This window comes from Taudactylus pleione, unplaced genomic scaffold, assembly GCF_031769625.1.
Source record: "Taudactylus pleione unplaced genomic scaffold, aTauple2 ptg000054l, whole genome shotgun sequence".
Lineage (NCBI taxonomy): Eukaryota > Metazoa > Chordata > Amphibia > Anura > Myobatrachidae > Taudactylus > Taudactylus pleione.
In genome coordinates, this window is record NW_028284456.1 from 4455388 (window position 1) to 4468987 (window position 13600).

A 13600-nucleotide genomic window follows, 5' to 3' on the forward strand; every position below is an offset into this window, starting at 1 on the left:
TGGAATCCTACAAGACCTGTTATAGTTGCGGCCCCTTAAGGCATATAATATCGGCGTCGGGCAGGTATTGGTTTAATCAAATTCTGAGTTATAAATATTTTATTTTTGTTTTAGAAAGGAGAGATATGGGCATAATATATGAAATACATACTGCATTTGTTCTTTATAGTTTAGAGTGAATTCTTCTTTATTGCCTTTCATTATTTTATTAAAGTCTTGGTCTGAAATGGTTTAATAACCCTTTTATAAAAATATCCTGCTTTGAGACAAAGGTTACGAAATCGGTTAGTAGATGAGTAAATATGATCTGCTTTAACCTTATTAAATAAAACAAAACAAATAAAGCTCTTAGGGGGGTATTTAACTAGCCGCGGGGTTTACCCCGTGACTAATTACCAGCAATAATCCCTGTGGCGCAGGGGAAAGGCTATTCAATTAAATTGCCTTTTTCCAACGCCGAAAAATCGGGATTCAGGCGGGAAAAACCCAATGATGCCGCGTAAACTGCAGAATCAATGGGCTTTTTTTTCAACGTGCGAACCCGATTTGGTGATTTTTCCGTGGACTTTAACTCGCACCTCCATGAGCTGCGAGGTTTAGTCTGACTGTGGGGGCTCGCGCGTGGCATAATCCTCGCTAATTGAATTGCTCCAGCGCAGCAATTAGCCTTGGGGTAAACCCTGCGGTTAATGGAATACCCCTCTTAATTTTAGTAACAAAAAAATTATACTGAATCTTGTGATTAAACTTTCAATAACTTTTAATATACATTTATATATAGAATGGGTTAACATTTTAAATACAAAACAAAAATATAATACATAGAACTATACAGCTGTAGAAACCGACATGGCCATTGTCTCATATCACGTATTACTGTTCTTGCTGCAGTTTCTGGTTCCATAAATCTGAGCCAATGTAGTGCTGCCCAGATTACATATTATCTACAGGGATTCAGTACTGTTCTGATGACCCTAGTGATAAGTAACATTGTCAGCTCAATATATAAATAGACAATTATAAGGAATAACTACTTACATTTTTCTTTTTTGCACGTCTCTTATTTTATTCAAGCAATTGCACAGCCATGTCTGAGGGAAGCTTTGTTCAAAATGTGTTGGGAGGGCCAAGCATAATATTTTTCATTACAAATTGGCCACTGGGGGCACAACACCATTGACATCTGTGGCTGAAATATCTCATTTCTTGGCAGCCACCACTCATGTTAATAAATGTAAATAACAACTTGATTAACTTCAATGCACACAATGACATATGTATCTAGTATGGGTTCCCTTTGAAACTTTATTCAGCTTGTGTGTCTGTTTGAGCAACAAAGCACTGCTTCCTAAACCGGTTTACTTCTATTTCACATATCAAGTGCTAACTGATGGCAACCATTATTCTAGATGTGTTATATCCTGACTTGAACTCCCCAGTTCTCCTTTAATTGAGCATTAATAAAGTTCTAGAATATGTTTCTACTATGCATGAATAAAATATTAACACTTCTGCTTTCATACTAATATTGTTCTAACATAGCAAACATGTTCACATTGTTGTGATATAGGTTTTGGGTAGACCAAATTTATTTACTTTCAGTAACTGCTTATTGGGTGTATATATATATATATATATATATATAATAATTTTTTTAATCTTTACAACATTTAGATCTTTTTTAAAATGCATTCTCGTCTCTTATTACACAATTCAGTATCAATTATTCTTGCCATCCTACAGTAGATGTAAAGTCCTTCAGTAGAAGGTAAAGTAAGAAATGGACCCTGTAATTCATGTACCTGCCAGGAGAGGGTAGATTTAGACAAAGATCTGTCTCAGCAGGGAATTCTGTGAGCGATTTCTGGATTCCTTTCATTCGCTGAACAGGTGTTCATGAATTGAACTAATCAACACAGATGCCTCCACATTACAGCTGCTGTGTAAGGTTGTGCATAGATATTGAAAGTGGTAAATTTGATGTGACAAATGTTGTGTACTTCTATAGGACTAGGGAGTTGTTTTGTACTACTGCAGATCACACAAGTAAAACCTACACAATCCCCTTTTGCTTCAGTATAAACTTACAAAGAAAACTCATTGGACATTATTGTAGCAGTAAGTATGCCAATCCATGTGTTAAATAGGATATCTCTTAAAAAAATAATAATTTTATAAATACAAAGCATACTGTAAGTATTAATACATAAGGTTTTATAAAAGCAACATCATTTAACCATAACATTCCATTTAATGCAAGAAATCTATTTTCATTACATTTATTTTACAACAAAGGCCACCTGTTACTGACATGGGCTTTCTGCTCTGATGTATAATATGTATATATCACAGCAATTAAGTGACGCTGTGCTACTCTCCAAAAAGGTGATGAGTGCTAAGAAAATAGGCATTGCAATGGCTTATATACTAGTTTTCTTCTGACGTGATTGGCTAGAAATAACCCTCTCACACTAATCCTCATAGGTGTATTTAATCAGATAATATCACTAACTTTCTATGTCTGAACTAACTGCACTAAGCTATTTTCTTCCTGGCTTTGTAGTTTACCCCGCCTCGCAGTGGTATCTTCTGAGCCAGTCGGTGCTTAGTTAGCATGCGGTGAGTGAATAATTGTGTTTTGTTCTAATAGTCCTTCTTTACATTAAGGTTCTTATGTTTTGGGTGCTCTATACTTTTCATGCCTTGCAAAGTGCTTCAGATATACATAGGCATTAGAACTTTCATTTTACACTACACACCAAGACATTTTTCTGAAATAGGTGTTTAATCCTTTTCAAGTAAGAAGATTTTATAAAATGTATTGGCCGGTCTTCCCCTCCTCCTCCTCCTCCTCCTCCTCCTTCTCCTCCTCCTCCTATTTGCCCCACACTCTACCTGTTTGTCCCGTGCTTCTTTCTGCTTAGTGCTCCTCCTCTTTGTCCCACACTCTTCTTCTTTGCTCTGCACTCTTTTCTGCTCAGTGCTCCACCTCCTTGTCCCACACTCTTCTTCTTTGCCCCGCGTTCTGCTCAGTGCTCCACCTTTGTCCCACGCTCTTCTTCTTTGCCCCATGCTCTTTTCTGCTCAGTGCTTCACCTTTTGTCCCACACTCTTTTTCATTGCTCCGTGCACTTTTCTGCTCAGTGCTCCACCTCTTTGTGCCACACTTCTTCTTTTTTGCCCGCGCTCCTGCTCTTTGTCCCACGCAGCCCACTCTTTCTCCTCTCCTCCTCTTGAAATTAGAGGACTTGCCCAATGTTGGCCTTAACGTGTAGTGTTGCCTATCACTGCCTTAGAGGGTTTTTTGTAACGTATTGCTGCCCAGGTTTTCCTGTGTTAAAGTATATTATGTTGCAAATACCATCGCTTCTATATTTAGTTAAGTTATTTATATAGCGCATACACATTCTGCAGCCCTTTACAGAGAAAATTTAGTAATTCTTGCAGCCTATATTCCCTATCACATGTACATAAGTATACACTAGGGCTTATTTTTTTTGGGCAGAAATTGACCTACAGTATGTTTTTCAATTGTATAAGTTGAGTGTAATAAGGGTAATTGCTTTAAACCCACAGCTGAGCTCTCCAGTTGTACCTGTAAGAGAGAATCTGAAGGACTGGAGCAGTGTAATCATCTGACAACACTGGCATGTGAAATTGCTTTGTGTGTTGTGTTTATTGTAGATATGATTATTCATTGTGTGAGTTAAAAATAAATATGGGGAAATTCAATTAGGGTCAAATGGTAGGAGACAGGCTGTCGTTGCTGGTGTTTTAACACCGCCGCAACAACATTTTGCACCCTTCGCCAATAATTAAATCTTCCCTATAATATTGTGTTCTTATAGCATTTGCTTGGGTGTCCCAGGGAGCAGTGGATGATACTGTACAGAGCATTAGAGTGGTGCCGATTGCTAGATTACTACCAATAGAGGGTCCTAAGTCCCGTCTGCTTGTAGGTTGCACATTACTAACCTGCCCCCACTCACTGTTTTAAATGAGTGAAGCAAGGGCCTCTTTAGGGCAATTTCTCACTGGTGTTTAAAAGCTGCATCTGTGTGTTAAGTGAAAACAATACAAATGCGTGTAATAATAAAATCCATTCTGTCCTATGTTATCATTCCCATTTGAATTTATACTTGCATGGGATCGTGTAACTGCATAACTTTGTGAACGTTGCTTGTAACATTTCAGTACTTTCAGTCCATGGGCCAAATGCAATAGGTTAAGAGTTTATAAACTGTTGAGTTTTATTTCTAAAATGGAAAAATATCTGGATGAGAGTTTAAATCGTGTTTTTATTAGTTTAAAAAGATGCAAGCTTGTATGTTCTTGGACTCTATTACATTGACAGAGTTTAAAAAGTGTGACAGTTTACTGCTAAACTCTGTTTCTAAACTCTCTCACCCTATTACATTTGACCCCATGTCTCCAAAACTTAAATTAATTAATCTATTAATGTGTAATGTCTACAAATGAAAGCAGGAAAAGCCCGGACATTTCGTCTTGCTGCCAGCCAATTACAGCTACAGCTAATGAGATCATGGTTTGTATGATGTTACTAGTTAAGACTTTGAAATAGCATTTTCACTCTTTCTACCATGCATATTTTTTGTTTGATTCCACAAACACAAATGTAGATATAGCGCCCTTTTATCTGAGCAGATAAAGGCACTTAGAAGTTGTCATGAATCTTAAAATGCATTGAGCAGATAAAAGAATGCATTTGAAGATGCTTCTCTCCTTTGTCTTCTGTCCCTTTAGTGCATTGTGCTTATAGATGCATCTCTAGAATCAAAAAGATTTTTTAGAAAACAGCATCTGCAGATCAAAGTCTTGGTAGAGACCTGAATTAATAATAGGAAGAATCTCATGACTTTGCTGTAGATCTGACCCACAGACAGCCAGCTCACCCTCCTCTACCAGGCATACAACTGCCTGCCACCTTGATACAATACTAGATAGCAATAGATAAGATTGCTTATGTGGTACCCCAGACCCTGGGTGTGCCTACTCATGTTGGGTCCTATGTATGGGGAGCCCTGCCCAGGATGGTGTGAGAAGAGCACCTGGTAGTTAAAGCCGCTTGTGCGGATAGCAGGAAGCTGCCCTTTGTGGGGGTTCACATATACGTATTTCAAATAAACTATAATGTGAAACGGATATATAACATGTATAGGAGATGTATAACAGGTATCTTCAATATCCCTTGTGGAGCACAAAGAGAGAAGAGGAATCAGAGTCAACAGTCCGATACAATACAGCTCCATATTAACCATTTTGAGTCACATACACAGTGCACAATGTATTTACTGAATAAACAGAGTCCACACTAGTGGTGAGAGAAATGGTAATGAATAATGCCTAATACAATTAGATTAGGTCAAAAACGAATAAACCAACGTAATGATCTATTACACATTTTAACAAAAAAGTCTGGATGACTCTAATGTTGGTGGTGCACCCATAGGATTTGTGCAATACACATATAATAAATAGTTATGCAAAGAGCAAAAACTAGAAAAAAGACAAATAAGCCTTTGTTGGGGCACTCTTAGAAAGGAAATGTAATGAAAATTAATGAACCGAATTATATGAAATTAAAACTTAACTTTTAATAGTGAACTTGGTAAGATAAATTCTCTTCAGTTAGGTAACTCACATGTAAAACAAATACATATAGTGAACAAATGTAAACAACATAAATGTTGCAATCAGCATACAATAAGAAAACAATTGTTGGTATATATAATATGATATCTGAGAGTGATTTACCTTGTATCACAAGTCATTTATTGAATGGCAGCAGGGAACAAGAGTATTTAGACCCTATATGTGATTTAGCGTTTTATTAACCACAGACCTTACTTTCTTCGGCAGCATTCCCATAAGATCTTTTCCATGTGACACTCATTTATCTTATATGATCTAATTGCTGTACTTTCATTGTATTGTACCTATTAGACAGAACTTCATCTTGTTACATGGTGTAATCAATCTTCACCTTACTGCTGCCTGAGATCCTGAGCAATTCAGCTGCATTGTATTAAACCGGTTTTTGCCTTAGAAGTGATAGTTACAGCAGACCTATAGATTAGAACTGTTGGTGCCTGCATATTGACTCTATATTTTCGATTATTCTTATAAATATACTCATCTGTGTGTTTTCTCTCTGACCCACTGTGATTTTCAAACAAGTGGAGTTAGGAAGGGGGGTTAATTCAGTCTTAGATATCCACCCATTTTTTTAACTTGCCTATAATTAACAGCAGAATTACTTTTATAGACCTAACAGGAGAATATATATGTTGTTAAATACTCCTTTATGCAAGATAAAGGTGATGTGTAACATAGTTTTATGTATATATAAACTGAGTGTTTTCTTTAGTCCTGATTGCAACATCTGTGCTTTTTGCCCATGTTTATACATCATTCTTACTGGCAGCGGATTCACACTGATTGATGTATTTGGTACATATAGGGTGTAAATACTCTTGTTCCCTGCTGCCATTCAATCAATGACTTGTGTTACAAGGTAAATCACTCTCAGATATTATATTATATATACCAACAATTGTTTTCTTACTGTATGCTGATTGCAACATTTATGTTGTTTACATTTGTTCACTATATGTATTTGTTTTACATGTGAGTTACCATTTTGTTTGATTAAGTCATAATTACTAGGACTCAAGCTCAATAGGCAGAATGAATATCTACCATTACAGCTGTCTAACATTAGAGCTTGGTGTAAGGTCAATTTTTAGCAACTGGTATGGTCAAATTAACTAAAATTATCCTAATGCCTAAAATCATATACATAATACATGGTCAAGGTGTAGATTAAACTTTTTTTTATAACTGTATTTTTTATTTATTTTTTATTGTGCATAACACCTTTCCATTCATTATTGCAGAGTCGAGGACCACTCTACAATGACCAAAAAAAAGTTGTCTAGCTCTATCCTACTGTATATTCACTTATACCATTTAGCTATATGCACACCTAGTATCTGAGCCCATGTTGGCGAAGGTGGTGCTGGATTCTTTTCTTCTATATTAAGAGGCAAGCACCAGTTTCCTAAAGTCCACCTAACCTTATATATTTGGCTAGCATTATACTCATTTGTGATTTCACGGTTTTGTTCTAGAATTGTCCTTTATGTGAAAACTCCTATGTTATCTGAACTTGGCATCCTCCCTGTAAGCCAGTTGTGCAGTAATGTATATAAGATAGAGGACAGATGTGTGATGGAAGTATTTCATTGTCATGTGCCACAATTTCTTTGTTCATTATTAAATATGTTCAATAACATTATGGTCTATTTTGGCTATTTAGAGAACAAACCCCAATTATCTTTGCCTATTGTCTAACGAAAGTACTATACTGTGGTGGAACAAATGCACTGATTTCCTTTCTGTTTGCCCATCTGCTGACAGCATTGTCACTTTGATTATTCTAAAAGTTTGGACAAACTGGTCTTTGCAGCCCCCATCATTGTATGATTGAGAGGCTATACTTGAATCTCTTCTTCTGGTATTACCTGCGTCCAGCAATACTGCCATACAATTGTCTATTCAACATACTTTTTTAACTTTTTTTTTTTTTTGATGGTCCCTTATCTCCTGCTGGCATAGATGTCATCAGACCAATGTGGATTTGTGGTATATGATTTGGCTGCCCAGTTATTGGCAGTTTCTGGTCAGAAGTGACTTAACTCCCATTGTGATTGTTACATATCCTGTATAATGATCTGAAGCTGCATCTCTTTAGTATTATGGTCCAAAAAAATTATCACATCATGGACAGTTTTGTGGTCTTTGTATCCTACTAAGTCCAAAGCTGTAAGGATGAATGGTCAGTCTACCTCTACATTGTCTCAATTAAAAACAATTATTATTTATATGCTTCCATATTTAAAAAAAAAAAAAAAAAAAAAAAAGTATATTTAAAACCAATACTTAGTTTTGTTTTGTTTTTTTTAAGTGCCCCACTAAAAGTCTTTTCCTAACAATAGCAATGCAGTTTTATAGCTCCTGTAGAGAACCCATCTGTTAACTGACTAGTTAGTTCATTGTGTGTGTGTGTGTGTGTGTGTGTGTGTGTGTGTGTGTGTGTGTGTGTGTGTGTGTGTGTGTGTGTGTGTGTGTGTGATGGTATTGTTGCTAATCTTAATCTTCTTTCCCCCATTTTCCTTTAGTGCATTATCCTATGTCGTCATATACCTTGAGCACTGTTGCATGATGTATTTGTTATGTTATTAAAAAGTTGTTAAACCTTAGTATTATGTAAAAGTTAAATACAATATTTAAAGAATCATGGAAATCAATTAGCTTTAATCTGTCTAGTACAAAGAAGGCAAATCAAGCAATCAAGTGTCTGGTTGCTATGGGTTCCTACACTGTGTACACTTCCATCTACGTCACTATGGTTGGTTAGGTCGGCCTAGCAGCAGCACTTTAATAATGGACTTATGGGGGGGAAGTGCAGATAATGAAGTTGAAATAGACTAGGTTAGATACAAATTAATCATGAATCGAGACTGAAGTGTTACTGTAAATTAAAAACGTATGTAGCATATTGTGATTGTTGTGTATAGATGAAAATGGCTTGCGTATGATGAATGCAAGAGAGTTTCAAATTAAAGTTTAACCCTAGAAAGTGAGGTGATTATGTAAACTAGATGTGATAATGTATTTGTAAACATTGATAAAGCGTTAAGGGACATTAATAAAAGTATTAGATGGAGTAAATTGTATATATTCTGTTTTGGATAAAAGTATGATTTAGCAATGATGTCTCCATCCTGATATGAATCATAGGAAATCTGAGATACAATATAGTAGCATAGTCCCATCTTACTCATCACTTTAAATGTACCTCTTTGCCTGTTTATCTTACTGGAAGTATTTGTGGAGGTCTTACAACTTCCAATACTTATCTTTAGTATAAATTATGCATAACAATAATGTTTAAGACCTGTATTGAATGCTTCTAAATGTTTAGAGGCTTCTAATTGGATGCAAGTTAAAGCTCCCTCTCTCACTGCCATAATTAAAGGAGTATGACAGGTGTATCACCAAAAATACATTGCAAGGGGTAAATTTACTAAAGTGGGAGTTTTTAGAATTCAGTTTTTAAAAAAGATGTTTTAGAAGTCAGTTTTAAAAAAGATGTCGCCCATAGCAACCAATCAGATTCTACTTAACATTTAACTAGCACCTTCTAGAACATAATAGTTAGAATCTGATTGGTCTCCTGGATGACTGACCAATTAAATTTTGAGCGACATGAACACCATGGATCTCTCCTGACCCATTCTCCTAAATTGACTTAAATATAGCAATTGTTTGAATCGGAGCCATAACTAGAAATTGTAGTGCCCTGGAAGAGAGATCACCGGCGCCATATATAGAGATATACATATATGCCCATCCCACCCTTTATTAGTTATTTAATGCATTCCTGTTATGACTTATAATAACGTATGACTTGTTATAAGTAACAGGCGACCTAATATAAATAAGCGTTTAAGATGAAACAGTCGCATCTAATGGATGGAGAACTCCCTATAGAAGCTATGAAAAGATGTGCACAACTGCTGACACCTCCACGCCCCACCAATGTTGCCCCTTGACTTCTGCCTTACTTACGTTTTCTCAGTGCATTTTGTGTAAGATTTAATAATGTCGGTACTCGCCAAAACTTCCAAGTTGGTAAAAGATTTATAGTGACCTTCTCTCTTCAATCATGCAGCCGGGCTCATTACCTAGGGGGAAACCATTTGCAGTGTGATCATTGTGCATATATGCCCTTCGTTTCATTGGCTGCTCTATGACTTGTCATACATAAGGAGAGATTTTATCAACATGCCACACTGTTGTGCCTCTCCAGTTACCTCATGCCACACTGAGGTGATCCCTGGTCACATCATTTCACTGTAGTGCCTCTCCACTTACCTCCTGCCACACTGTGATGCCTCTTGACAATCATGTCACACTATTGTGCACCCTTGTCACATCATGCCTCACTGTAGTGCCCCTTGTCACATCATGCCCTCCTTACGGCTCTGGCTTGGATATCTCATTACCAGAGATTTTCTGTATTTGAAGATTTGATTTGCCCCCCAACCCTCCCACCTTCCCTATACTTACCTATGTTCACCTTCCTCTCCTTTACTACTTTTAGTCACCCATCTAGGCATTACTCTGATACTGCAGTACCACTTTTAGTTCCCTATTTCACATGTACACTGAGATCCACGCATCTGCAGGTCATTTACACTTTATGGAGGTGCCTATGCTATGTTTCTTTGTAGTACTTACAAATAGAGTTGTCGCCTTTGCTCCATTATTTATTATTGTTTTTTGTTCCTTCCCATCCCCCATAAGTTTTTTTTTTTACAACCTGTAATAAAATATATTTAAATTACAAATACATTTTTTTGTGCTGAGTGGACATTTTCATTCAATCCTACAGTATAACGACTAGCCTGCGTGTTTTTTTCTTTTACAGTACATCATATAGAGGCATGATTCTATCTATTCTATAGGAAATGTGAATACATTCAACTAGAGTCTTAGGAGTTCATTTACTAAGCGGGTGGGGGGGGGGGCTTTTGCAAGCTACAGCTTCAGAGTTTTTAAAGCTGAAATTTTAAATAGAAGTAATATTAGAAGCAAAACACAACGGGAGAAATGTAACTCAAGCATCTGCGTGATTCAGATGAGTTTGCCCATTTAGTTTTTAAAGCTGTAACAATTTAAAAGACATTTACACTTTCCCCAAAGTATTTTGCTCTTAATAGCATTGTCGTTTTATATATCTGGTTTGGACATGCAGCGGAAAAAGCCCCCGAGTAGTAAATTTACTAATCACAGCTTCTATCTAGACTCCACTTTAAATTGAGCAGTGCCACAAATGCCATAGTATTTATATCGCCTATATACTACTAGTACATGGAGAAACCTATGAATGCATTGTATTAACTCACTTTCTGGCTTTTTTATCTTTTTTTATTTGTAGTCTTGGTTGAGACCTTCATCCTGAAGACCTTTTTGATGCTCTTTTCAAGATGCTGCTTTAGCTGGATATATCAGCATTGATTTCCTCCAACAACTTGGAATTGAAAACCAAATCTGTTCAACGTTCAAGAACTGTTACCGTTAATTGCCTTGAGTTGACCTGATGCTACATAGTTACCATTTTTTGTTAGAAATCCTTATTTTTCTCCAAAGTCATAGATACCAATGGTGTTCTGCATATTGAAACATTACCTGCCATAAAATGAGAAGTAATAGAAGTTAAGAATAAAAATGGTTTGTCTAAATGACTGTGTACTGTTCAAGTAGCTTGTAAACTTCGAACAGATTGTTTTATACATATCTACAGTTAAAATGACTCTTTATAACATATTCAGGCAGAGTGTGGCATTAGACTCTTAATCTACTAAACACTGCATGCCCTCATCGCCTCCTCATTTGGTGGAAGACCAGTTGCTGCAACCCGCTGTAGAGTTATTTTAATCTCTACAGAAATCCACTTCTTACACATTTTAATAAATTATAATGATCAATGTGTCTACTAAGTTAACTACCTTTTAAACCTGTGGGTTTTTGTTCTGATTATTTTTCTATATTGTGTGAGATAACTGTGCAATATTTTATTTGGGAGAGGAATTGTGGTACACACATAAACACACACACACACACTTACAAACAGATACACACACATATGTACTATACATGCTCAACCACAGACTAATAATTGAAGTGCTTGGCTGAACTCCCCTTTCATCTATGTTTGATTTTGTTTGCTATGGGCCAGTTCTATAAACTTTCATCTATGATGAAGCATCCTAAATGGGAGTACCTTATTGGGTTTCTCCTAGCTTTTGTACCTATATTTTTCAGAGATTGAATACACTACTGTATATTGTAAATAGTTAATACGTACATGTATTATAATGCTGTTTGTGATGGTTTCTATGTTAATCCTGGAAAGATGAGTATAATAAATTTTATTTCATAAACATGTTATTGGTGTTTTCTTATTGTACTAATAAAGATTGTAAGACTTTAAACTTTATTTCACCTTGAAAAGCATTTTTTAAATTTTTTTCTCTTCAACTATATTTGTTCTTTTAAGAATTTTAAAGTCTTGTTTGTCAATTAATATAAGCTTGTCTTGAATTACAGACACATTTAGGGTCAAATTCAGTTAGCTGTGATAGTCACTTTGGGACATTTTGCACCATAATTTCGCATCTATTGCCAATGCGCACTCCCGTTTTTCGCACAACCCAATTCCAAAATCCGTGATGTGCCCTTCTCCCAAAAACTGTCCGTGGTGTAACCAGCGAAAAGTACAGCAGAAAATCGGGAAATCTGACTGATATAGGAAAACAGTATAGAAGTATGTTAGTGGCCTAATAAAAGTATTTGGGGTTCTTAAATTGTGTAAAATGGCTGTTATATGCATTTTACTGTAACATTGGAAAAATTATAGAATGCAATTGGGGGGGCAAATAAATGCAGTTAAATATGAGTTACATTAAAATGAGTACAAGTATCTTCTTGCGTCATTTTAGGACTTTTTTTTTTTTTCAATTAAAAATAGACTTGCAATGTTTAAAACACATGTCCCATCCATACAGACCCACTGCTTTAAGCCTATTTTTAACACTTTTTATTCACCCCAAAAATGACATCATCATTGGCCAAATTAAGCAAATGAAAAACTTTTTTTCCCCTAATGTGTCATTAAGGGGGCTGTCCAAGGGGTTCTGCATCAAGTCCCGATATTTTTAACTTAAAATAGGGGTTTTGCACAACTTATCACCTGCTCTGGTGGTGGAGAAAACACATATAGGTCATGCTCCTGCAAATGTCATACCAAAGGCGTGCGCACAAAAATGGGACGTGGCCTTGTGACAGCTAGGTCATGCCCCATTGTTGCTCAGCGTGCTTCCTCTCGGCACTTCAGCTTAGCTACAGGTATTATTTGGCTCTGACTGTTCGGCCACCCCTGCCATCGAGGGAATTGAGTTGGAGCATCAGTATATGGTCTGAGTGGCTCAGGCATATCTGCACATAATTAAATAAAATACATGTTTACCTATAACTATAATTACATTAAGCTTTGTGGAAACAAAGGTAAATGATGGTCAATATGGCACCTGACCATTACAATAAAATCTAACTATTCCTAATGCATATTATTATTATTCACTGCTATGTACACTATGGTGGTCTCCTAACCTGAGGACAGTCAGTGAGACAGATTTTGTCACTAATGTTGTGAGCATTGCATTATATATAAATATGATTTCATATAGTTTAATCTCCTTATTTCTCTCTAAGAATTGTAATGCTGCATGTTTCTGAAAGCTGTGTAATTTTCAATGAATTTCAGACCTCATCCAGCTGTCATATTTAATTGCCTGATACAGGTTGGATCTATGAACATGAGTTTCAGTTTACTTACTCATTATTATTTATGGAGCTGTGACCTTATAACCTCTTGATATTTCTTATGCCATTATATTTACAATAGTGTATGTTGTTAGATAAGGCTCTACTGCCATATTACATTATTATA

The 13600-nt window shown here is 36.2% G+C and overlaps 1 protein-coding gene across 3 annotated transcripts in view; it reads left to right on the plus strand.

Annotated features, from left to right (window-relative positions):
* The window catches only part of GOLGA4 (golgin A4), a 139055-nt gene extending 127021 nt beyond the window's left edge, over positions 1–12034 (plus strand). For 2 of the 3 annotated variants that reach the window (XM_088464245.1, XM_088464262.1), the window contains 2 exons: positions 2564–2619; positions 11027–12034. In XM_088464245.1, coding sequence (XP_088320371.1) covers positions 2564–2593 — 30 coding nt within the window. In that variant the 3' untranslated portion in view covers positions 2594–2619; positions 11027–12034. The remainder of the gene's footprint in view (positions 1–2563; positions 2620–11026) is intronic. The other variant, XM_088464254.1, reaches the window with a different exon arrangement.
* Positions 12035–13600: the final 1566 nt, after the last annotated feature.